Raw genomic sequence first — 27,666 nt, 5'->3', positions numbered from 1 at the left:
ATATCGTGTATACAACGATATAAAGAAAGAATAAGGAAAATTCAAGAGTATATTTTTACTTTTCTCACTAAATAAAAGAACGCTTTACTTCCCTCTTCCAGAAGGCAGGGTAAACATTATTACCCTTAAAATTCGTCGGTGACAAATCGCGGAAATGTGCACATTTTCCAAAAAGTACACTTTTATGAATTCTCTTTATATTCTTTATATCATTGTACGCATATGTGACATCATGCAATGTATTAGTTTTCTCATACGGCAGTGACTGTGCAGATACTTAAAAAATTCATAACTTTTAGATGGTTTGTCTGATTTTCCCCAAACTTTCACTGATGTGCTCTACAAACAAGGGCGTAGCGAGGGGGGTGTTTTGGGTGTTCAAACACCCCCCTTTGCCAAAATGGGGGTGTTTGAGGTGTTCAAACACCTCCCTTGGGCAAAAGGGAGGTGTTTGAGCTGTTCAACACCCCTCTTCAACAATGTTTAGATGTTAAAAAATGAAACAAAAGCTGTCTTTACCGCTTTTATTTCCGTTTTGAATCCGCCTTTCCTTTCTTTTGTGTTCATTTTCTTTCTCTCTCTCTCTCTCTTCCCTGCTTTGCTTTCTGGCCGAATCGCGAAGATACATTGCGCATAATGTTCACCGTTTACCGGTATTATACCGTACGCGGTACCGTAAATTGTGTATGATGCATAATATTATGTGTGTGCAATGCATGCTATACCGATTCTGTGACGCGCTTTGTGTATTATCGAAGCATCGACGTTTCTACTTCTTCTCTTCTTTCTTTTCCTCCCTTTTTCTTCATGTTTTTTATTTTTCTTTTTCTTTTTTTTTTTGCGTTTTGGGGGCGACCACACCCATCGTCCCCCTGGCTACACGGGTGTGGTCTGGGTCAGGTTCTCCAATTTGTTTATACACAAAATGCGTCGGTTACTTATCCAATGCTGTTTTGCGCCCTTTTCCATATGCATGGCAGGCGTTTACACCAAAAACGGCGATCTATCCGGTCTTCCCCTCTCCATTATCTTTTGTAAAAGTAATTCGTGAAATTGGGGTCTTAAGTCTTAACTATACTGATGCTTCATACATTTATTATTAGTAGTAACATTGGTTATACGAGCACAATTTCGCCGGCGGAGGGGAGGGGAGCTGAACCTTTTGGCTTTTTACCAGATTATCAACTTCCTTATTTTCCCAAAATAAAGTGAGAAAAAACGCTACACAATGCAGTGCCTCAAATTTTGATTTTTTGTTCTTAATAATTGAAGTTAATTTAAGCTAATTTGTGTGTGTGTGGGGGGGGGGGGGGATCCAGACTATTAACACTAATATAAAAACAAAAGCCTTTAGCTGCCACTTCCATTTCCGGAAAGTGAATAATTTTTATTCCTCCAAAGTTAAGCTACTAGTACTCTGTCTCATGATTTGACCACAAATTTTGAAGATAAAATGATATGCAATAATTTGAATGAGTTTTGATAATATAATTATAAGACCCATTCATATCCGGGTTTTTTTCTTTTCTTCCTTTTTTTTTTTTTTGGGCGGAGGCGCACAAAACTAAAAGTTCCTAATTTTTCCACGATCGACACTCCTAATAGCCCTGTCATGACGTGCCAGTATCAGCAGACCTAAGTTAGTTCTGCTCTGTAGTGTCTGGTGTGGGAATATTTTATTCGCAAATGCAGTGCATCTGTGCAAGATGAAAATGGGAAGTTGTTGCAATGAAAGATTTTTTGTAATGATTCAACTAGGTATCGACTAAGATTTTACACTTAATGTCTAAAATCATTTAATATCAAATCATTTGCATTTAATGCCCCTTTTTGAACACCTCCAATATTACTGGGGGATGCATGTATGTTCTTGAGGGACGCACATTGCACCGTGCATTGCTCCCCCCCCCCCCCACACACACACACATCATGGGCGTAAATCCCGGGGGATGGGGGGATATATCCCCCCCCCCCGAAATGGAGGAGGGGGGATGGCCTGTACAATCATTCCCCCCCCCCCTGAAATTTGAGGGAAAAACTGGAGGAAGCAGAAATGTGATTGCATCAATTTTGGCATAATTATTGCATGACGTTCGTACGCCCGCCTCCAGACAGGTAACAGAGCTGAATAGTCTTGTAGGATAATGTATACATAATTTTCTCAAGCGCTCGCTCGCTTCGCTCGCTCGCAAAGACAGTAATATCGACATAAGGTATGACCCAGACGTTAACAATGTCAAATAGTATAGGCCTATACATTGTAAACATGTAAATCCAAAATTTCACCAAAAGTGTGCACCAGATCGCTTAATTTCAGGTCTGAAAATGCAAGATCTTCCTCGTCTGAGAGGGGGGTATCCCCCTCCCACACCCTCCCCCCCCCCATTCGGTCGCTCCGCTCCCTCGCACAGATATTCCAACTCTAAGTCCCTCCCCCACCCACCATCATTACAGAACGATGCCTCTGGAATGATTGCTTTATTGACTTAAATCAAGAAAATAGAAAAATACAATACCTACAGGAAGATAATACCGGTACATTATTACATACAAAGAAATGGAAATCCATATTACCATTTCATTGAATATATTTGGGCATTATTCAGGGCTATGCTGCGTTTTTAAAGGGGGGGGGGGGTCAAAATCACCTGTCAGTCAAGAAGAAAGAAAAATCAAAAGATAAGAGAAACAACAACAAAAATTCCTCGTTCTTTCAAGGTCTGATTTTCCGCCAAAAGTCGGCTGACAAGCAAAAGAAAAAAAAACAAACAAAAACAAAAAGTCTTCATATTTTTGCTGCCACTTCCCTCATACTTTATATTTCATGCAAAACAGTGGTACATTCGATCCCTGTTAAGTGTGTGTGTGTGTGGGGGGGGGGGGGGCGCCAAGCTTCCCCCCCCCCCGCATCCGCTCGTAAAAAAGAATAAAAAACTTACCAAAATGGTAATTCAAGGGTTACTAAACTGCTTTCGAAATCGACATGAAAGGGGGATCAAGAAATAAGATATTTTTCTAAGATTTCTTTTAACCATAATTAAAGAGGTACATAACGTGAAACATTGTGCAAAAAGTCTGGAGCCGACAAAATATTGCGATTCAGCATGATTCCTGGTTGGCATTCTGAATATAAGCAGGATGTGCGCAGTGTACTCAGAACATCCGAACGGCAAAAAGAGTCGCTGCAATGTTGCGCAATGTGATGTAGATATACACCTTTGTACCTTACGCTTCGTATATATCAAAGCTACATAAATCTCTCGTTTGAAGAGGCTACACCCCAGTAAATAATGCCAGTGCATGTCTTGGCAATCAATGACTTAAAGTCAAAGATATAAAACACCTGTTTCTTGACCCTGGCCTAATCTAAGCATCAGTCATCGCCACAGCGCCACAGGAGGGGGGGGGGGGGGGGGGCACCGCGAGAGGAGGAGATTGTTTTGGTTTTGGCATGGGCCATGTAGCTCCATGGTGCGTGTGTGTGTGTACGTGTGTGTGTGTGAGTGTAGACATTCAGCGTATGCAGACAGAGCATGCCTGTACTGTAGTGACCGGAACTATTGTCATTCCATTTTGCTCTCCCCTTCTCCCTCCCCCATCTCTCCCCCCTCTCCCTCCCTCTCTCCCCCTCGCTCTCCCCCCCCCCCCCCTCTCTCTCTCTCTCTCTCTCTCTCTCCCTCTCTCTCTCTTTCTCCAGTCAGCAGGCTGATTGTAACCAGGGAGGTAGTCTCACCTCCCCGTTGTAACTCACTGCCAAATAGCACATTGTCAGCACCGGCAAACTGGCAATGCTCTCCTTCTTATTCCTGTATTTTCGTTATTTACGGGTCGATTTTTTTCGTTCGAAATGTAAAATGGATGACCATAGAATTTCTCAATAGAATATAAAATTGAAAACTTTAGAAAGGATAGAGAAAATTGAGTTCACTTTGAATGGTCTGCCACAGGCAGATATCCTTATCATGCTCTTACGTAATACGACAGCTGCTTTCTCAATGATCCAGTCAGCAGGCTGATTGTAACCAGGGAGGTAGTCTCACCTCCCCGTTGTAACTCACTGCCAAATAGCACATTGTCAGCACCGGCAAACTAGCAATGCTCTCCTTCTTATTCCTGTATTTTCGTTATTTACGGGTCAATTTTTTTCGTTCGAAATGTAAAATGGATGACCATAGAATTTCTCAATAGAATATAAAATTGAAAACTTTAGAAAGGATAGAGAAAATTGAGTTCACTTTGAATGGTCTGCCACACATGAGATCATTTTTGCAGCGTTGCTTTACATACTAGTCTATATCAAAATGCCTTGCATTGCCAATAACAAGACTTGACCTGGGCTATTTCCTAACTTTTTCATGCATATAAAACACACACACACAAACACAAACAATAATATTAGAGGATGTTCTAAAGTGCAAATTTTGGATATCCTTCCCCCATTTGGTCACTTCGACGTCCCCTCGCTGGTCATACCTCCCCAAATCATGAACATAAACCGACACCATTGACTACCAGTGGCGGATCCGCTCCCCCCTCTCAATTTCCAAAGCGTAAAATATAGCTACAAAAGGCAGTTTTTGGACTGCAAAATGTCAAAATTTTCAAGCTCACTCGGTCCGCTCGATCGCATTTAATCGCTATGCCATTCTTCTGATGTTGCTGCCAGTAATTGCCAGCAGTTGCGCCCGGTGCGCCCCCCTTATTATAAAGTATAACGGCAGTTTTGAGACTGAAAAATGTCAAAATTTTCAAGCTCACTCGCTCCGCTCGCTCACATTTAGTTGTTATGCTATTCTCCTGATGTCACAGCCAGTTATTGACAGCAGTTGCGCCCGTTGCATCCCCCCTTAATTTCCAAAGCCAAAAAAGTATAGCTACAAACGGCAGTTTTGGGACTGTAAAATATCAAAATTTTCAAGCTCACTCGCATTTAATCGCTATGCCATTCTGCTGATGTTGGTACCAGTAATTGCCAGCAGTTGCGCCCGGTGCGCCCCCCCCCCCCTTAATTTCCAAAGTGAAAAATACAGCTACACAAACGGCAGTTTTGGGACTGTAAAATGTCCAAATTTGGAGGCTCACTCGCTGCGCTCGCTCGCATATTCTTTAGTCTTTAAATTATTCTCCTAATGTTGCTGCCAGTAATTGCCAGCAGTTGCACCCGGTGCCCCCCCTTAATTTCCAAAGCGAAAAAATATAGCTACAACCGGCAGTTTTGGGACTGTAAAATGTCAAAATTTTCAAGCTCTCTCGCTTCGCTCGCTCGCATAATAATCGTTATGCCATTCTCCTGATGTCGCTGCCAGTAATTGCCAGCAGTTGCGTCCGGTGCGCCTCCTAATTTCCAGAGCGAAAAAATATAGCTACACAAACGGCAGTTTTGGGACAGTAAAATGTCAAAATTTTCATGCTCGCTCGCTCCGCTCGCTCGCATTAATCGTGATGCCATTCCCCCGATGTTGCTGCCTGTGTAAATTGCCAGCAGTTGCGCCCGTTGCGCCCCCTTAATTTCCAAAGCGAAAAAATATAGCTACAACCGGCAGTTTTGGGACTGTAAAATGTTAAAATTTTCAAGCTCGCTCGCTTCGCTCGCTCGCATATAATCGTTATGTCATTCTCCTGATGTCGCTGCGAATAATATGCCAGCAGTTGCGCCCGTTGTGCCCACTTAATTTCCAAAGCGAAAAAATATAGCTACAAGCGGCAGTTTGGGGACTGTAAAATGTCAAAATTTCAAGCTCGCTCGCTCCGCTCGCTCGCATTCATTTTAATTGTTATGCAATTCTCCTGATGTTGCTGCCAGTTGTGCCCCCTTAATTTCCAAAGCGAAAAAATATAGCTACAACCGGCAGTTTTGGGACTGTAAAAATGTTAAAATTTTCAAGCTCGCTCGCTTCGCTCGCTCGCATATAATCGTTATGTCATTCTCCTGATGTCGCTGCCAATAATATGCCAGCAGTTGCGCCCGTTGTGCCTCCTTAATTTCCAAAGCGAAAAAATATAGCTACAAGCGGCAGTTTGGGGACTGTAAAATGTCAACATTTTCAAGCTCGCTCGCTCCGCTCGCTCGCATTCATTTTAATTGTTATGCAATTCTTTTGATGTTGCTGCCAGTAATTTGTCGTTTCACACCGTCATTCCATAATCCATAAGGAAAAAAATGACTGCGCAGTGGAATGTATCACATTCCGTTATGTATTGCAGTCCCAATTACAGTTTCCAGACTGACAGCACACGCACATACTCACACACACACATACACACGCACGCACGCACAAGCATGCATACACACCCTCAAAATTACTTTTCCAAGAGGTGCCCCCCCCCCCCTCCCCTGTCTTGACCAACCCGCCACGGTACGTCACTGGCTGCACCCGTCCGGTTATGGGCTTGTAATCGTGGTGATGGTGACTATCGCCGAACATCCCCCCCCCCCCCCACTCCTCAGCACGGATTTACGCCGTTGCACACACACACACACACACACACACTTGTTCAACGTCCGTTGGCAAAAGCATACGGATTTGGGAGCCCACAGATACGACGTAGCAATTTGAGAAACTTCTGCTGCGTCCGGGCTGTGTTTGAGCCACGGATTCACTCCCCGTATGGATGATGCGCGTGCTCTCTACAGCCAACGAGCGCACAACGAATTGACACCGTGCGTCTTTTACGAAAATATATAAAAGACGCCCGGTGTCAGTGAGTTGACCGTAGAGAGCACGCGCCTCACTCAGCTCGATCAATCGAAGCGAAAGATCCTCATTCACCTAAAGTGCCAAGACGTGTCTGCGTGTTCCAAAATCCGTACGGAATCGGTACTCCCCACGTACGGATCTCAAATTTTGCCCACGTTTTTGCACGTTAACAGCGTGCGGGCCACGTACTTACACCTTGCGCAACCGTACGGCCGACGTGCGTTGACGTACTCCCTTCCGGCGGTTGCCACTCCCTCCGTTTTCAGAAAAAACGTGGCGGACGTGGCCTCCGCAAGAAAGGTACGGGCAAAAAAACACGCATTGTGGGTTACCTGGGCAAGCTGTTGCCTTATTGTATTATTCTGCTATGTCTGAATTAATTTGGCTCTTTTTAAATTAATGATCCTTGCGTTGTGTTATTAATTTGAATAAAAATATGCAGTACTCGCTGCTATTAAGGGATTCGGACCAACACTGGCTATCGGGCGAAAGCTCGGTAGTCTAGTGGATATGACGCCTGTCTAGTAATCAGGAGGTCGTTTGTTCGATTCCCATCCGAGTATGTAAAGCCCATGATGTTTTTTTTTTATATCATGGCTTACTCAAAACACACTGAGTAATCGGTGTTTATACATGTTGAGAAGGGCGATTTTGTCAATCAGTTGCATTTAATTTGGCTCTTTCAACCACTCCAACCATGTTTAACCCAGTGACTTCCTGGGGTACAACACATTACATCTATAAGTTAAAGCAAAATTCAATGTAACTCTTAAGAAAAAGAATCAAGATAAATTTCCTTCATAACAACAGGGCTCTGGCACTGTAGAGGCGTGGGTTTGCCGCCTTCGACGGCCCTTCTAGTTCATATTGCCAATGAGTCGCATTGGCATAACTACGGGAAGGGGCATGGGGGGCACATGTCCCCTCAAATTGGCTGGTCAAAAAACCCAACAAAACATTTACGAAAGTAGGAAAGGAAAAGAAAGGAAAAGAAAAGGAAAGAGAAAGGAAAGAAGAGCAAACAAAAAGAAAGTGGAAGAGAAATACCCGGAAGCGTTCGCTACCTTCGCTCACTCGCATTTTAAATATCTTAAGCAATGCAGGTTATATTGATAGTTACTATTCTTATAAAAGGGAATTGGTTTGTATCTTGTGTCTCTATCTAATGTCATATTATTCTTTTACTTATAAATAATTTTAGTATATAATATAACTGCAAGGAATCGGGCGGAGGTTGACCTAAAATAGATGAATTTCAGTGGATAATGGCCTGTGACCAATAGCCTATTCCTATCATACCCACTATGAGAACGGAAGATGCCGATAAAATATATACCATCATGAGAATGGAGAAACAATACACTACAACCTGGGGCGTTTCATGAAGGAACTTGTCGGATAAAATGTCCGACAAGTCAATTATATCCGACAGGTTCAGAGAAATCAGCCAATCAGACTTAAGAATTTCTCAAAACTTGTCGGATATAATTGACTTGTCAGATATTTTATCGGACAAATTCCTTCATGAAATGCCCCCCTGTTCTCAGTATACAAAATTCCAATTTTTCATCGCTCGTAAAATCTAGGAACAAGATGGTTTTCAGTAGCGTGATCTGCCATGCCTGAATATCATAATACTTGGGTAACTATATTCGAATGCGGCATGAAGATGTACTTAATAAAAATCAATTATTGTATTTTGATGACGAATCTACGTTTTAAAGAAAATAAAGTTTCTTGTCGGTCGCTCACTCGCAGAATGGTTACGGACGGCAAGCGAAGTGCCCAAACAGTCATATTCGGCTGATAGCTTGCGGCTGATTATAGCTTAGGTGATGGAATTATCTTATAGGCTTATAGTGAATTTTGGTGACGAAATCACACTTCTATACCGTGAAAAAAGAGAAGTAAAGTTAATGAAATTTCAGATGAGATCACTACGAACACAATACAATACAATAATAATAACGATAATGATTGATAATAATAATAATAATTGTAATAAAAATGATTATGATGATAATAATAATGATAATAATAATACTAAACAGAATGACAGAAATAGTTGAGATAGATATGAAATAATTAAATCTGACATTTCCTTTTCCTTGTTTCCTGTTAATGTCACTTTCATATATTTGCATGTTTTATTTTTATGTCTACATGTCTCTGTATCTTCTGAATATGTAATTTCCATTGAGTTACATGTAAAGAGAACAAATTTTCATATGGACAATAAACGATGAATTGATTGAATTCACATTATTATCATAATTGTTATTGTCATTATTATCATTATCGTTATCATTACCATTTTTCATGTTTATCGGCAAAACTCCTTTGAGCTTCTTCCCGCTTCCCACCCCCTCTCTCCACCATACTTCCAAAGCGTTCCCGCTTCTCCTGTCAATCAATTATTTTCAGTTAAAATAAAGAATAGATCTAATCTTAAACACCCCCCTCTAAAAGATCCTGGCTACGCCTATGTCTACAAATATTGCTGCATTCACTCAATCCACATTTATATGAAGGTGGACTTGTCCTTTAAAGATCACACTAGTTAATTACGACAGCCCCACAGTCTTATAGTCCTCGTGTGTGCCATATATTTCTGTAGGTCTTGTCCTTATGTTTGTCTACACCATAGTTGTTTCCGTCCTAACTCTGAATACATCAGCATGATACCATATATATTTACATACTAATGAAGTTGATGAACCATGAACGCGGCTTGTTGTTATAATGAACGGTTGTTCCTGTCTGTATGTCTCTGGTGTGTGCTTATGTGTGTGAATGCTTGAGGCTCTGTATACGACAGTGTATTTGAATGTGTTCTTAGTCCACACAAAAGAGAACAATGGGTGGATGCCGATGGTACAGTACATTGTATGCTACTAGGTCCTACTTGCATGTGGTTGCACTGGCGCCACCAAGAAGCAACGATAAACAGATACAGATACAGATACAGATATTTTTGTTAGTCTTTCTTCCAACAAAAAAGATAATCATTTTCCAGGTGAAAAAATACAATACAAATTATACAAAGTGCACTGTATACATAATTCAGACATGAAAATATAACTACAACAATATAACTTAGCAGTTGCACATAATATACAATCCACATAGATTAAAACACAATTAAAATATCCTCACAATCATAACACAGAATAACAAGGAAGAGAGACTAATAAGAGATAAAAAGACAGAGAGAGAAAGAAATAAGAGAGTGAGGGAGAAAGAAAAAAGGGAGACACCCAACTAGAAGTGGTAAAAAGAAAGGAAAAGTCTGATATAGGGAAGAGAAAAAGGACATCATTTATGCACTGCACTGTGTTTAAATTAAATTACAAGAAAGAAATACATATACAAAGACTGCACTGGGAAAGACACAAAGACAACCTGTCGATAGCGCCCTAGTTAAGGACACAAGCTGGAATGCAGTGTTCAGGAGTAGCATACCTTCATGTAACTTCATGTAACTTCAGATGCGGAATGTCCCACCAGGTGCAAGCCAGGCAGTGACCATGCCAACCGAATCATGCAAATTCGTGTAGTTAGCACGATCAACGCCCGGCACACTCCAGGCGAGACAATCCGCATCTACTCAAACAGTTTACCATGGTCTTGTGTAAGTGTGCTTAATGCACTTGAGGTTAAAACAAATCGAGTGGTAAAAATAAATAAATATGACCAAACGTCTTCATTATATCAAGTGATACGAGGCGAGAAGTAAGGGTGAAAGGGGAATGAGGGGGAAAGAAAAGAAGAGGAAGAAAGAAAAAAAAGAGAGAGAAAGCAAGAAAAAGAAGAAAAGAGAAAGAGAAAAAAATGCATATGCTGGTAGAGAGACTACATGTACCCTATTGTTTCCCCATCAATAACAAATTAAGTAACATATTATAATACATATGACAAATTTAAATGGCATCTTATGATACATATAAATCCCTAAACACAATTCATGAGTCAAATCTACAGACGCCTAAGAAAAGATTAAAGAAAGTGACTACGGTAGAAACCAAACAGCTCCAACTGACTCAGTGTCGCTGAGTACTATTGAATATGTATATTGCACATGGAATACAAAATTCTTCCTTGTAATATCTAATGATACAAAAAAGAAGGTAGGGGAAGGGGGAGGGAGAAAAGAAAAAGAAAAGAAAGAAAGAAAGAACAGTTAAAGAAATGTTGAAAAGAAAGGAAAAAAAAAGAAAGATAGCAAAAAAAAAAGAGAGAAAAATGCATATGCTAGAAGAGAAACTACATGCTTTCCCCATCAATAACAAATTTAAATGCATACATGAAGTATATAAATTCCTAGCACTCTTTAATTAAAGCACTCTTTAATGAGAATATAAAGTTGATGAAAAACTGACCCCTCTGTCAAATAACATAGTACCTTCTAAATAGCACTGCCAACATGTCATCTATGTCCCAATTTCCAAGCTCTTAATGTTCGGGTTCAAAGCAGAAATCATGTACCTCGGTCATTCCTGAAATGGATTCCACGACAACGCAGTCAATCACACAAAAACAAACTATTAAACGACTGAATGCTATAGTCTAAACTAAATTGGCAACGGCGGGGATTCCCCGGCTCGTACACGTCCGGTTATCCAGCCACTGTAGACGTGCACAGTGTAGGGATGGAAGATTTTGATGCAATGTTTGCAGATATCTCACTAGGAGATTGCCTCGACAGATTTCCACGTCTAGAATATCGTGTAGAGCCCCCACACTAAGAAGATTGGGATTTTGAGAGTTGAAGAGGCTTGCTGGCGCTCACCTTTGACCCTGTATAGGAGGTAAGCTATCATCATTCTTCGTCATTTTTTCGATAGGTCAACATGCATCATTCAAGTTGCATTTTTTTCCATCATGTGTCCCCGAGGCATATTTGCCAGGAATAGAATATTCATCTTTGGTTCGATTTCTTACTAATATCAAACCTTATCAATTTTAATCATACAATTTTGCTTGAGATAAGGATTCAGGTTTTTTTTCCAAGATAATAAGAAACAATTTAGAGGAAATATAAAGGGGCTCACCTTTTATCAGGACCACTGTTTATGTTTCATGAACTTAGTAGGTCTACATATTTAGCATGTTCTACTTGACAGCAATTCTCTTCGGAACTTTTGGGGTCATAGGGTAACATGTCAAGGTTTAAACAATACATGATGGCTAAAATGCATTTTTCCCATTTAGTACTGAAATAACACTTCTTTTCAATCCTCGAAAATGACTCAATGCACAAACTTATAATTAGGAGGACTTGACATCAATTAAAAAGAAAATGTATATCTTCAAAACCTAGTCTCTCTCCGCTCCTCCTCTTCTGCCAGACCCCTCCGTTCATCTTCCTCTCTCCAATTACTTCATGGCCCACGTACAAAAACCCGTTATGGTGACCGAGCCTTCTCTTCCATTGCTCCCACTCTTTGGAATAAACTTCCTCTTTATATTCAGAATGCCTCATCTGTCGAATCATTTAAAATTCTTCTTAAAACTCACCTGTTTAATCAGCTGTAATTTTTTTTTTTCTGGAGGCGCACACAGTTATCAATTATTGTACCATTGTATCACATGTATTTTTCTTTTCTTTTCTTTCTTCTTCTTTTGTTACTGTTAACGTTAATTTTGTTAATGTTATTGTGTTTTCTAGTTTATTTGTATGAGTAGCAAAGTGCGCTTAGAAACGTCAGTATGAAGCGCCATATAAATGCAATTATTATTATTAATTATTATTATTTGTATGGTAAACCTTGATTTAAGTATCAACTGATACCATGGATGTTCAGAAATCGTTATAGACTGTCATATTCATTAGATCTTATTTTTCATTTTCCTTGATTTTGATGGATTTCAAACCATAATTTGAAGTTTGCATGTGAGACTGAAGACGGCAAAATTCACTTGAATGGGTAAAGTGGGTTCCTTCCGTATTTTTTTTTTCATGTCCCTTTTTTGTAACTTTACTAACCAATCCTAAGTAACAACTCTAATATGTATGACACCACCTGCCTGTGCGGAGAGGAGCAGAATATGCAACATCTCCTTGTCTGTCCACTTCTACCAGAGCCTTGCACAAAGGAGGATCTGGCAGCTCTAACGCCCTGTGCCAGGCAGTGCATCCAACATTGGACTGGACGAATCTAATGTTCCATTCTGCGTAGTGACTCGAGAAGAAGAAGAAGAAGAAGAAGAAGAATTGTTTTCATTATTTACCATATCATAAACTTGTGAATAATGAACATGTAGCGTGATTTTGACTTGAAATGAAGTTATGATGATTTACTAGTAAAAACACGTTTCTAAACTCGGAATTGCCATTATAACGTCCCATTACGCTTGCTTGTATAGATGCCTTTGTCTGTGTAGGTCTTTATGTCGTTCTAGCATTCGATTTAAGACAACATAGGACTGTCCATTCGTGTGTCCCCATTCTTGCCCTTAGTCTGATTATGGCTTTCTTGAAACAACCCATGTAACCTTCATATTTACAAAGTGAAGCCATGGAATATTGCAGATGGTTTCGTTGGTATATGACTGATAAATTTGGTTTTCAGATGTCATTATTATAGAATTTGCTAAATCATACTCGATAGAATGAGTGTGCCTATATATGGGATTATGATGGCTAGACTTTTACTCTTTTTACAGATCTGGCATTCTTTAGCAGATCAAGCAAGCTGCAATTACCTATATGACATCAATGGTTGAGGAGTTTAAAGCTGGGAAGGTTAAAGGGTGTGTACAGTTCTGGTCGAGGTGAAGATTAAACGTTTTGTGAGATATTCAGAAACCACTCTATGAGATGTCAAAGAGCATGCAGTTCAAAAGGGTATCAAAAGTTTATTCGATGAAAATCGGTTTTGAAATGGTTGAGATATCCAAAAACGAGGTGAAACAAGGAGATACTAGTAAAGTTGGGGCATGTCGCCTTTTATTATTATCACTTTTTTGGATATCTCAGCCATTTGAAAACCAATTTTCATCAAATAAACGTTGAATTCTTCTTAAAATTACATGCTTTTCATTATCTCACTTAGGAATGTTTAAAACATGAATCCCTACCTCAACCAGTACTGTACAGTCCCTATAAGCTAGTGATGATGAGGGAGTCAAAGGACCAGACAATAGCAGGAGTTAGGCCACCGATCTGCACGGGGAGGAAGTGGAGGGCGGAGGAGGCTGCAGATGAGGCAGTGGCAATGGCAAAGTGGAAGGAAATGCAGGGTGCGGTTCAGGTGGGGCGGAACGGGGTCGGGTTTCATCAGCGTGTGAGATGGTACCAGCAAGGCAGGAAGGGTAGGAGGGATTTGGCAGTGGAAGCGGTCAAGGAGAAGGAAGAGGAAGAGGAGTGCCACTTTACCAAGGCTGTACAGCAGGGAGTACGGGGTGGGGGGGGGGGGGGGGGCGTGGACTCGATGGGAAGGGGTGGAGCAGTGGAACTGGTGTCGTGGAATGACCACCAGGTCAATGTCCTCTGGAGCTGTGAGCTTCATGATCAGTTCCACCTTTGATGTTTTGCCTTCTCCAGTAAATCTTGATAGGTGGGGCGTTTTGGAGGACATTGTATGGAGGGTTTGCAACCAGCATGTGGAGGGTTATTACAGGCCTGTACATGGAGGCACAACCAGGTGTAGAAGGAGTGGACCTTCGAGGGTGAGGGAAATCCGGTTTATGAAGGAGGGGGTGAGATGCAGTGCGAGGAGGAAGGGTCAAGGGGATGATGTTTGAGGGATTTTAGCAGCGGGGGAGGGAAACCGTACAGTGCCAGAGGAGGCGGTGGTGACTGCCCTGCGGCCAGACATAGTGTTGGTGGCTAGGTCTGTGCACAGGATAGCAATGGTGGAGCTGACTGTGCCATGGGAAACGAGAATGGATGAGGCAAGGGAAAGAAAGTTGGATAGGTATGCTGAGTTGAGAGAGGAGTGTGAGAAAAAGGGGTGGAGAGCAGAGGTGTATACTGTGGAAGTGGGGTGCAGGGGTGTGCTGGACGATCGGTGAGGAGGTGGATCAGAGCTATGGGAGTAGGTGGTAGGGAGGGGGAAAGGTGGATTAAGAGGATTTGCGTGGCAGAGGAGACAGGATCTGCATGGGTAGTTGGGAAGGTCTGGAAGGGGGGGGGTAGGGGATGTAGAGAGAGTGTTGGTAATCTGGAGTGAAGAGAGGTTATTGATGCCAAGTGTTTTTGAGATGCCATAAATGGGGGTGCTGTCTAGGAAATCCAAACGCAGCACCGGCCAGGCAGGAGCAGGTATCCAGTTCTTAGACCTAAACACTGGTGATCCCGGGTGTACTGCTGACAACCCATTGGTATTTGCGGAATTAACACCTTTCCGTTATTTATCCTGCATGCAGACTATTTGGAATCATTGACCCTCTGAGCACAGACCGTCACCATGCCAACGATCGGAGTTTGCACGTCTGCCATGCAGGCCAACATCCAAGCTTTCCTAACACGTCTTAGAGAAACGAGCAATGCCAACATCAAATTCGTCCAACTACCGTACAATGCTGTAGGAAGCTACCCACTGGATTCAAGGACCATGGATGGCATTATTCTCTGTCACTCCATACACAATCGCCGTTTTGGCATCACCGATGTTATGGACGCCCTTTACGATGAATTTCTGCCCAATGCGAGGAGAGTTTTTGGTAACGTTCTGAAACATTCACACTCATTAGAAAAGAAATCTGATTGAAATACAAAAAAAAAAAAATAGAGAAAAAATGCAGAATGAAAAAAGCAACGTATGATATATATATATATATATATATATATATACACTTTTTGTAGGCGCATGCATGCCTTTCGTGTGACCTGGTGGGTATAATAATGTGTTATTAGAATGTTATGTAGATCTCTTCTTATTTTAAGGTACAATAATTCTATGTCATGATGAAGTTGAGAAAAATCAGGGGAAAATGTGAAATAAAGTTACACTTAACTCTTACAGAAAATCAGAAGGTAAGGCATGTTTTCACCAAAATATTTGTCGCAACCCTGTATGCAAATTGGCGAACCCCAATGCTCTAATTGTTTGTTTGTTTGTTTTTGGACGAAAATATTGTCAACCCCCTGCATTTTTTGTTGTAATTTCTCCAATTCCTCTACTAAAATTCACCATTGTTATTATTGCAAAGCAGAAAATACGCAAATGCGAAGGATAGAAGTCGTTTCGTTGCTTTCATGTCACAAAAGAACATGAAGAGAATTTGTGTTCAGGTCAGCGGGAGACGTACTAAGTGAGGAAATAGAGTCATCATTCCATCAAAAATACATTGACTCGTATTATAATGACTATGTGTGTATATGCACGTATGTATACCATCATGACCAGAAAGCATTGTCGTTGTTTACTTGATACACAGGGAGAGACAACGTGGCCGTCATCGGACATGATTTCAAATGGCCGTTTGGGGATGTTCAGTCAGGGAAAGGCCACGCTAGAGTGAAAGAAACACACATGGCCAGCTTTAGAGTGAAACAGCCGACTACTTTCCAGTGCTCCGGGCTCGCCTTGATTTGCGGCAGGCTGGACGAAAGAGTGGAGATGGACGAAGATGATTTGCAGATGTTGCAGGAGTTTGTGGACAGTGTTAAATCTGTCCCCTTGTTTAGCAAAGAGAGGCAACCTGCAGATCGCAGAGCCATCCTTTTCGCTTTAGTTTCACCTCTCATCCTTTTCGCTTTAGTTTTATCTCTCATCCTTTTCGTATTAATGATTGTACTTCTAGCCACAGATTGGCTTGATACTGCTGGTAAAGTCTTGATGACCATGTTGTTAGTGGCTTTATTAGTGCCTCATGTGTCCTGGATCATCATGCATGCCGTGTGTACAAATGGTCGCCGTGAGCTGGGTGGAAGCGAGTTTGTGGACAGTGTTAAACCTGTCCCCTTGTTTAGCAACGAGAACCAAGCTTCACATCGCAGGGACATCTTTTTCGCTTCTGCTTCATCGTTCACTCTTTCTATATTAATGATTGTACTTCTAGCCACAGATTGGCTTGATACTGCTGGTAAAGTCACGGTGACGATTGTGATTGAGGTTGTCGTCGTGGTGCCTGAGCGGTCGTACCTCATCATGCAAGTACATTTTGTAGTGTATACGAGTAGCAACCGTGAGAACCATTGGTACACGTGTAAGTGGTGGCTCGCCCCTCTACGCTTTTGGCGGCATGTTTCCGTCTCCCTCTTTAACTTTTTGAGATCCCTCCGCAGCAGTAGTTCTACAGAATATACGTCTGTACCTTCAATGGCGTAACTACGGGGTGGGTGGGGGGGGGGGGGTTAGGGTTGGGCACGCCCCCCCTCCCACAATCCGCTGGTTTAAAAAAAAAAGGTAATTCAAGGGTTAGTAATCTGCTTTTGAAATCGACATGAAAGGGTGAACAAGAAATAAGATGTTTTTCTAAGATTCGTTTCAACCATATTTAAAGAGGTATATAGTGTGAAACATTGTTCAAAAAGCCCGGAGCCGACAAAAGATTGTGATTCAGCGTGATTCTGGATGGCATTCTGAATATAAGCAGGATGTGCGCAGTGTATATACTCAGAACATCCGAACGGCAAAAAGAGTCGCTGCAATGTTGCGCAATGTGATGTAGAATGTGTACCTTTGTACCTTACGCTTCGTTATATCAAAGCTAGATCATTGATTTTGCAGTGTTGCTTTACATACTAATCTATATTAAAGTGCCTTGCATTGCCAATATTAAAACTTGACCTGGGTTATTTGCTAACTTTTCCATGTTGATAGGCCTATATACAGTGACGTATCTAGGGAAAACGGCGCCCGGGGCAAGCGCGAAAATTGCGCCCCTAATTTCTGAAAAAGCAAAGTGTTCAACCCAAACCCCATCCCGGTAGGGACTTTGAAAAAAAGTCCACATGATATGCTTTTTAAAGCACTTAAAAGGGGTCTTTTGAGGGTGATTTAAATGTACTAAATTTTGATAAATTCTGGCGAGCGAGCGCAGCGAGCGAGCCGAAAATTGTTGTATTTCATTTTACAAAACATGGAATTCTTGTCATTTTTTGCTTATTAAATCTTACAATTCTAATCAAGATATAGTGACGGCCTTATAGATAACGATTTATACCAACAAACTGAAGACTTGAAAAAAATACTCTAAATTAGTACGCGCGAGTGAGCCGAAATTTGTATATTTCCGCGTCATCATTACGTTTTGTTCTTATCTTATTTGATGTGATTTTTTTGCGCCCCCCCCCCCGTATCTTTTGATCCAATCGGCGATCGCTTCAGAACGAAAGAAATTGCAGCCGCTGCTCCGTGTAACATTTTGCCTGCTAAATATAAAATGACATGGGTGAACACTATAGACTTTGTCATTAAATTTGTCCACCTCATCATCACGTTTTGTTCTTATCTTCTCTTTTTATATAAATTTAAAAAAAATAAATTTTTGTATTTCAGCTTACAAAAACATGAAATTCCTGTGTGAACACAATAAACATTGTCATTTTGTCCGCGTCATTATCATGTTTTGTTTTCATCTTGTTTGATTTGGTTTTCTGCCCCCCCCCCCCCCCCCCCCCCCCCCCCCCAATTGTGCCTCCCCCGTCTGCCCGTCCGGGTGAGTTTTATTTTCTTTTCTTCCTCTTCTTCATCTTCTTCTTCGTTTTTTTTTTCTTTTTCGTTTTTTCGTTTTTTGCGCCCCCAAGGAGTGGCGCCCGGGGCACGTGCCCCCTTGCCCCCCCCCCCTAGATACGCCACTGCCTATATAAAACACACACACACAAACACACAAACAATTAGGGGATGCTCTAAAGTGCAGATTTTGGACATCTTTCCACCGTTTGGTCACTTCGACGCCCCCTCGCTGGTCATACCTCCCCCAATCATGAACATAAACCGACACCCTTGACTACCAGTGGCGGATCCAGGGGGGTGCCCCCTCCCCCTTTTAATTTCCAAAGCGGAAAAATATAGCCACAAACAGCAGTTTTTGGACTGTAAAATGTCAAAATGTTCAAGCTCGCTCGCTTCGCTCGCTCGCATTTAATCGTTATGCCATTATAGTTATATCCTGATGTTGCTGCCAGTAATTGCCAGCAGTTGCGCCCGGTGCGCCCCCCCCCCTTAATTTCCAAAGCGAAAAAATATAGCTATACAAATGGCAGTTTGGGGATTGTAAAATGTCAAAATTTTCAAGCTCGCTCGCATTTAATCGTTATGCCATTGTCCTGATGTTGCTCCCAGTAATTATCAGCAGTTGCCGCCCGGTGCTCCCCCTTAATTTCCAAAGCGAAAAAATAAAGCTACAAACGGCAGTTTGGGGACTGTAAGATGTCAAAATTTTCAAGCTCGCTCGCTTCGCTCGCTCGCATTTAATCGTTATGCCATTCTCCTGATGTTACTGCCAATGATTTGTCGTTTCACACCGTCATTCCATAATCCATGTCATGTAAGGAAAACTTAATGACTGCGCTGTGGAATGTATCACATTCCGTTATGTATTGCAGTCCACATTAAGTTTACAGACTGACAATGCACGCACCCCTCAAAATTACTTTTCCACGAGGTGCCCCCCCCCCCATGTCTTGACCCACGGTACGCCACTGTTTTATACCTTACAGAATTAAGTACGCAAGTTTGCATACTGAGCCATCAAATACGCCAGAGGGAACATGAACTAAGTGACCCGCCTATTACAATGTATGCATGGTTGCATTGTAATACAACAAACTTAAGTAACTCAGTCTATGCCTAATTTGTATCAGACTGTTCAAAACCATCCCTAGAGATATACAAACACACATTTTTCAATGTATCCTTGTGCACACTTTCCCAAATATAAGAACGCTGAATGCTGGCTGACATGGTTTATTCATTAATCTTATCAAAACTATCTTCTAACAATGTCACAACATAATGTGGCTGCAGTAAGATATGTTAACGGCAATGAATTGTACATCGTCGAGTATCAGTGATCTGCTTTTTCCAAAACTACAATACAACAGTGAGATGAAAAATCTGACGAGTGTTTTAATTAGTAAATAAGTTATATGTAATGTTTATTTAGACACTTATCAGAATAGTAGTGTTTACCACAAAAAGTAGAGAATCTATTGTCTATCTTGTGTGGGTACAAATGGTATGATTTCGCCAATAATGATGATTACTAAGCTAATTGCTCCAATGAAGTGACACAGCCGTCAAATTTGAGCTCAGGATCTGAGCATTAAGACTTAAATATGAGAATACTTAATTCGTAACAATCAAACCATTTCGGAGAAGAATACAACGTAAATTTGACTACAATACACATTTAGACGTACAGAAAGTGTGGACATGACCTTTACAGTAAAGGCATTCATGTGTGAAGTGACCCCAGTGTGTCGAGACAGTGGAAAACAATAAATCAAATGCATTAAAATCTTAACATACAAAGTATAGTAACTAATAATCATTTTTACTCTTGGATATACATCTTGACTAATCAAATTGCAATAATGTGGGTAAGACACTTTAGTACATATTCTCAAATTTTATTTGTTTTCTTTTATGTTTGTATGATATACATACAAATATTTCTTTGTCAAACAAGATATACGTAGGCCTAAGTGATGAGGCATTTCACTATTACCAGAATAATACTTTCATTGAACCATGCTCAGAAATGTTTGATAATCAATTGATATAAATTAATCATGAGTGATATGTTTAGCTTTTGAATGTCGTAACGTTAGAATGATATTTTACAACGGATATTTTCATCCCCACTAAACGCAAACAGTGCTTTTTACATGTAGGCCAAATAGTGGTGTATGCAGAAAAAGTGTCTAAAAGTATAAGTTCGATATATATATATATATATATTTTTTTTTTTGCACAGTGGTTATAGAGAATGTCGTGCTTTCTGGGAGTTTTGCAAGTAGTGTAATAATTGCTATAAATTTCTGACTTTTTTTTTCCCAGTCAGAATTTGAATGGAATTGGATTTGAATTCTCTAGAAGTATATCTGAACTTCTAGCAAGGATGAAAGCTTCATTACAAAGTAGGTTTATGGTGGTCTAAATTACATTGAAGCTATATCATCTATACAATGGATATCTAATGATGCGTGGTGCTTTACATACTTCTGAAACCTTTCTCAGTGTACATAAGGTTTGTTATCATTTCATATCTTTGTACATTTCATTTTAGAGTCATTTCCATTTTATCTGTAAGAATACAAGTATATCTTCATACATGTACTGAGTTCTTTAAAGGGAAATCCAGTACAAGTATCACAAGTTCAACGGTAAAATTTTGATCAAAATCGGATGAAAAATAAGGAAGATATGATATTTTGAAGTTTCGCTAATTTTTGAGGAAACAGTTCGTGAACGGTCAACATGAATATGCAAATGTCAAAGTGAGCATGTCATACCCTCACAACTTGCCATATAGTTTGTACATAAAATTGTGAAATTTCCAGTTTTTCATTCAATCGCAATTATGCCCGTGGCTAAAATCTCGATATATCTAACTGATCACTATTTTGTAGTTATTCAAACAGGAATAACATCATGTTTCAGACTTCAATGACAGAAACATTGAATGTTATTCATTTTTTTTTTGTACACGATCAATGGAAAATTGTGAGGTTATGTCAGCTCACTCATTTGCATATTGATATCCACTTTACCAGAACTGTTTTACAGAAATTAGCAAAACCTCCAAATTTCATAAATTCCTTATTTTTCATCCGATTTCAGTCAATTTTTTACCGTTAAACTCTCTTAAGATTTTACTCTTTTTTATCAGACTAAGTTATTTTAGACTGTATTTTCCCCCTTAAAGAAATTCTTAAGATACAATGTAATATGAAATTGTCACTCTGTCTCTAAACCGTTATTACTGCTACGGACAATGTACGTGTGGTCGATGTATTTGTACAGTGCTAATGCAGTTTCCTGCATTCTTTCTTGGAAGAATATTCATTCTGCGTGATTATACACCTCCGCAGATTTACTAGCTCTAACTTCTGTTACTATTTGTTTCGCCACTGGAATAAGAGATAGTTATCGATTTTCACAATTACAGCAGCAGACGTTATCTGATTTTTGAAATGATTATGTATAATAATAGGAGTGATCGCCTCAAAACCTTCCTTCGGAAATGTACGGCAGCAGTGTCCTGGAATGGTATGGGTCTCTTCACAAGACGTGAAGTGCACATTACATAATAATTTATGTAAGCTGTTCATATTCAACGCAAACATTAAAATGCATACAATGTGGTTGTAATGGTCGTGTGAAGTACAGTTGTATAATCCAAATTACATTTTAAGAGCGTTCTTTGCTGGAGTAGAAATGCGCTGCCTTTGAATTTTTTTTTTTCATACTGATCAGACCTATGCGAAAAGGACGAACGCACAGAGGTTACTGTGTGTTTTGTTTTTGTTTGTCTGTTCGTTTGTTACACTGCACGTACTATTGGGACTTTGGAGTATACGCAATCTATTCAAACAAAATGAAATACATACAGCTTTCTTATGACACTATGTGGCTTCGCATAATTTTTCGGTGTTCAATAAAGAAAACCGTAACACAAAATTTCTCGCCTTCATAATAACTCTATTTTGCCTATTTGCGTAGATTTTTTTTTTTTTTTTGGTTTGGCGTGTGTTTTGTTTTTTGTTGTTGTTGAGGTTTTTATCAACACTTAAACTTTCTTTCAATCATTCAGTAAACTTGGAGAATCATGATTAGACGTGCGTAGAAATGGTAACAAGTCGGCTTACAAAGACGTATCCAATTACGTCACCATATCATTCCTATCGGATCCACTTATTGGTACATGTACTGTATCTAGCTAGATGTATACTTGCACATGGAAAGAAATCAGTCCCTCTAACTTCAAAGGTTATCATTAATACACAACAGTGTGCATAATCATAGTGTACTTAAAGTAGTCGTCTTTTGTTTGTTTTTTCATTCTCAGTAATATCATATCACTTTAACCACACTATACATTTACGCAGCTGATAGAGCCAATGTTAGAGGTCAATGGTATTTGCATATAATAAACATTCACGGGTCTAGAGTCCAAATAATAGTGACAACTAAAATCTGATTACTGGCAGTTAGAAAGAAGACTATGAACAATGAAGATCATGATTGAAACAACTGACTGACTGCTAATAAAGAAAGCCACAGTAGGAGCTTGGCTTGACAGTTGTCGGACATTTTAAGTAAGTAAGTGTGCTTCTGAAGACAGTTATTGTTTTCTCCAAGGACTTAGGGTTAGGGTTGTCATAGGGTTCAAAGGGGATGGCTAGTAACTGATCAGTGGGAATCAGTGGGAATGCTGGGGGATGGTTGTTCCAATCCTTGTGGGATTAAAATAAGAGTACATTATATACGGTCATATCTATTGTTGTGTGAAAATTATTTGCTTCAGAATGGTCTTACATTCAAGTAATATGCAGTTTGATGTTTCCAGGTTAGTATGCCTGTATAGTGACGGGGCGATCGTTAACGGGCCGAATAACGAATCTTCGTAATAACGAACTGTAACCATACATCCGTCCCTCAGACACAATATGCCACTGACAGTGGCCTTCGTTGACGCCCAACACATCACCACCGCATGTCATGTATATTCTAACATGGACTTCATTGAAACCTTCGAGAGCATGTTATATGGTATAATTAATCAAAGGGGGATTGTGGACACGCCATGTTCAAAGCTAATTGGACCCCATGGAAGAACAGAATTGTTATAATAATGAATCTACAATCCATCCATTTTGTAATCTTTCTTTGATTCATGTGGTGATTTATGTACTGTTCTTTGTATTTTGGATGAGAAATGGAGAAACAAATCCGATAAACAATCAACAAAGAAAAAAAAGATACAATTTCATCAGAACAACGGTAAAATGATCAATATCGGATAAAGACCAAAGAAGTTGTCAGATGCATGGTGAAGTTCGCTATAGTTTTCATTTAACAGTTCTTGAACAGTCAATTTGAAAATGAAAATGAGTGAGCTCATTGTCAAGTTGTAAGGTGATGTCATCACCTTACAACTTTCCATGTAGTTTTTTACACAAAAATATTCAAATGTCAAGATTTTTTTTATGTGTAATTTTTGGGTGGGGTGTAATTTCAATGTCCCAATCAGTGACTGCCAGTCTCAAATCTTAATTCGTCTGACTAATCATAGTCTTGAGATTATTCGGCCAGGAATAATACATATGTCTTGTGCTTTACCTTTCTGTAGCAGGATATTAAACTTTCGTCATATGCTGATTGATCGCCTAATTGATTGAATTTGAAATTGATTGCTGATGACATCATCAGACCAGTCATTTGCATATTAATATCAACTGTTCGAGAGCTGTTTTGCAACATTATCGAAACTTAACAAGTTTATACCTTCCCCACTTTCCCCAACTTTTATCCGATTCCGATCAAATTTTTACCGTTGTCCTTATAACTCTGTCAGACTAATTCTAAACAGTTTAACTAGACATTATACAATTACAGTACATCTGGGTGAAGACATTTTTTATACCAGTTTCCACCTCACTGTTTGGACAGTCATATTTTGATAGCAGTATAGCCAAATAGAGAGTGTAGTATGATAGTCGAATGAGGGTGTGGGATGAGGTAGGCAGTAATTATAATTATACGGTGACTCCCCTGGTATTTTTTTTTTTTTTTTTGCAGATAATATTGACACAAAATTCCCATCATGCCAACCATCAGAGTGTGCTCTACTTCTCCAGAGTCCAACATCGCCACCTTCCTGACAAAGCTTGAAGAATGTACAGGTGGCGCCACAATCAAGCATACTCTTCTCTCATTGGACAATTTGGACACGGTCAACCTGTCACGTGATAGTATCGATCAGTTGGTCGTGTGCCACTCTATAGTAGATGGCCAAGATGATGGAAGTGATAGACTGAATGTTCTGTTCGAGAAGTTTTTACCGCGTGCAGAGAGGGTCATTGGTAATTAAATCATATGATTTGCAAAACTTGCATGCAGTGTATATACCTTTCTCTTATTGTATACTTCATGACTTTGTAGTAGGCTGTCTTCCTTGCGTGTGTGTGTGTGTGTGTGTGTGGTTTTTTTGTTGGGGGGAGGGGTTGAGGCGACACTCGACTGCAAAGCACTATGTAGTACATGTATAAGAATCAAAGATTGTAACTGGAAAATATTTCATCTTACATTTATTTACTATTATATGCAATTATAGGCACACATCATTACAGTATCTGAATACTATCATAATAGAAATATTGTTCTAAGCGTAGCAAAATTTGAACATATCATACGGAATGTGATCGTACTAAAAAGCGGTATTCATAAAGGCTGTTTGAAATGCATATTCAAGGAAATCATATGACATTAATTTGTGTGAAATCTAATTTTGTTTGCTGTTTTCTCTTTCGAAAATGCCATACTATATAGGCAAGGAAAACATAGCTGTTGTCATTTATGACTTAGCCTGGCCGCTGAAGCCAGGCCAATCTCCCTTCCGTCAAGAAGTATCTCCTGAAGCAGATCATGTCGACACCAAGCAAGCATACATCGATGGCCTTCACAAGAGGCACCCTTCCGTCGGCAAGTGTTCCACTCTGACGACGATGTGCGGCAGGCTGGATACCGTGATGGAGATGGAAGAAAGCGACTGGCAGCTCATCCAGGGGTTCCTAGATCCTCCGATGAGGCAAGGCATCAGGAAAATGTCTGCTGGCATCTCCGCCGGGATTTGTGGAAGGGCGTTGGCCACCATTTTTTCATCCTTTGACTCCATGGAGGAAACACTGGGCTTTGTACAGCTTGTCCTGACGTGGATGATTGTATCCGTAAAAGGGATGTGTTATAATGGTATCTCATGGATCTTTGGGAATTTCCTTGATTTTGTCTCCTTTGTTTCTGAGGATGTATTCTACACTACCTGTATAAAGTGGACCGTTCGCAACGTTTTCACCCTAATTCTGGAATCGTTCAGATCTTGTGTTTTGTTTATTCTCTGGATTTTCGAAGGACTTGAAATTATTGTAAGAGCGTTCATTCCAACGTAGATGATAAGCGTCTTCTTTCAAACTACTTTTTCATGCCACGTAATTCTCAATTGAATTTTCTAAAACGTTGTGATTATAGTTGTTGTAAAAAATGTTGTTATGAAAATAATAGTCTTCATATGTTGAATTTCATGAACTTTTTCACAAACTGAGTATAGCCATATGCCATTTGTAAGAATACCAAAATGTTCGAGTTCGAAATTTTAAGCAAGTTTGCATTATTTTGAAATTTACGTTGCGCTACAGCCTGTTGAGTAATTTTGGACAACAAACAGAAATCAAATCAAGATAGAGATGTAAATAATATTATCATAATGATTACGCAAGCACTGTAATTTACAATGTCAGTAATGTAATATTTCTTACATAGTAATGCAATTGTAATAGTAATTGTAGATTGTTGTTGTTATTATTGTTATTATCATTATCATTATCATTATCATTATCATTATTATCAAATGTCCCTGTCCTTCCCCAAGTTGATAAAAGTGTTATCAAGAAAAGGGTCAACAGTGTACGTATAGTTTGGTCGATCAGCCTGCAGTAAGCATCTTTGCAAAATTCAGAATAGACAGCCGAATTCTTGATTTTGTATACTTCCTGCTCGAATTGTATACGATGTAGAGTTTTATCAGGCACACGGGCTACTAAATATTGTACCTTCTCTTACTGTGGTAATTGACAATAACCTTAATCCCTCCATTATTTTTTTCTCTCATCTAATAAGCTTCGTTATGATTAAAGACAACGAAGAGGAACTAAAATGAGTGAGGATGTGCTATATTTTGATTGATTAAACACAATCAGATATGAAAATCTTGGAAAACAGCCTACTAATCAACAGCCATTTAGCATGCACGAAAAAAAAAATATCTAGAACGTCGCTTGAATTGGCACTGTTTGGCCCGCTATTCCTTGAAAATCACACAACTAGTAGTTCATTATAACAGCCCCTTAGACACCTATAGTCTGATCGTCATCATGACTGTGTGGTATTACTATAACTCTATAGCTTCTTGTCCGTATGTTTGTCTACACCGCAGTTGTTCCAGTTGAAACTCTGAATACATCATGATACTATGTAAATTTACATACTAAATGGACCTTGATCTCGGCTTTGTGCTATAATAAACGGATGTTCCTGCCTGTTGCATAGCGACTGCGAATGTCTTTATGTTGTGTGCATGTGTGTGTGTGTGCATGCTTGAGGCACTTTGTACAAGTTGAATGTGTTCTAAATCTGCACGAAAGAGGCCAAGGGTGGATATATGCAATTAGGTCCTACTTATGTAGTTGCGCTCTTGTTACTTTCAATAAATCTATACGACCAAGAAGAAACGATAAAGCAAGGGGGTGGGGGGAAGCCGGGTTAATAAGTTTATGACTGAATGTGTGTATTGTTGCATAACTTTCGTTTATCTGTCTTAATTATTAAAACGCGGAGTTTCATTCACCATTGTTTTTTTTCCCCTCTCTCTGTATTATGTATGTATGTGAAACACACACACACACACACACACACACACACACAATAATATATTAAGAGTTGTAATACATTACAATATTATATTATGGAGATTATGTGTATCACACTTTAAACTTTGCGTTTGCCGAATCACACAAGTCGGTTCCTCTGACGTCTGGCCAATATCCAATCACTTGAAGCTGATGAGTACACATCAGTAACGGCTTGTTGTCAGAACCTGACCTTTAGTATTTGATGATGATAAGAGGAGAGAAAAATCGGTTAAAAGATGAGAACTGCTTTTTCTCCTACACTCTTTAGTAAAAAAAAAAATACAAAGTTCATGATCATTGGACCTTCTAAACAATGAAATCACTGCCAACATGCGATCTATTTCCCTGTTTCCTACTTCTTCGTATTCGGGTTAAAAGCAGAAA

At 39.8% G+C, this 27,666-nt stretch overlaps 1 protein-coding gene across 1 annotated transcript; it reads left to right on the top strand.

Moving 5' to 3' along the window:
- Window positions 1-11,348: 11,348 nt before the first annotated feature.
- LOC139724011 (uncharacterized) lies at window positions 11,349-16,976 on the top strand. The gene is made up of 3 exons (XM_071635210.1): window positions 11,349-11,506; window positions 15,069-15,365; window positions 16,083-16,976. Exons 2-3 carry the CDS (start codon window positions 15,110-15,112, stop codon window positions 16,973-16,975), a joined length of 1,149 nt encoding a protein of 382 aa, XP_071491311.1. The 5' UTR covers window positions 11,349-11,506; window positions 15,069-15,109; the 3' UTR covers window position 16,976.
- Window positions 16,977-27,666: the final 10,690 nt, after the last annotated feature.

Source organism: Diadema antillarum, unplaced genomic scaffold, assembly GCF_040938485.1.
Source record: "Diadema antillarum isolate AM-2024a unplaced genomic scaffold, OU_Dant_1.0 scf00000205, whole genome shotgun sequence".
Classification (NCBI taxonomy): domain Eukaryota; kingdom Metazoa; phylum Echinodermata; class Echinoidea; order Diadematoida; family Diadematidae; genus Diadema; species Diadema antillarum.
Note: the sequence above shows the minus strand (reverse complement) of the source record. Positions and strands in the feature narration are given on the sequence as shown.

Excerpts from the sequence above, each read along its gene's own strand:
- LOC139724011 (XM_071635210.1), top strand. The coding sequence starts at position 15,110 with ATGCCAACGATCGGAGTTTGCACGTCTGCCATGCAGGCCAACATCCAA. Across the intron at positions 15,366-16,082 it reads CAATGCGAGGAGAGTTTTTG|GGAGAGACAACGTGGCCGTC; the intron begins GTAACGTTCTGA and ends CTTGATACACAG.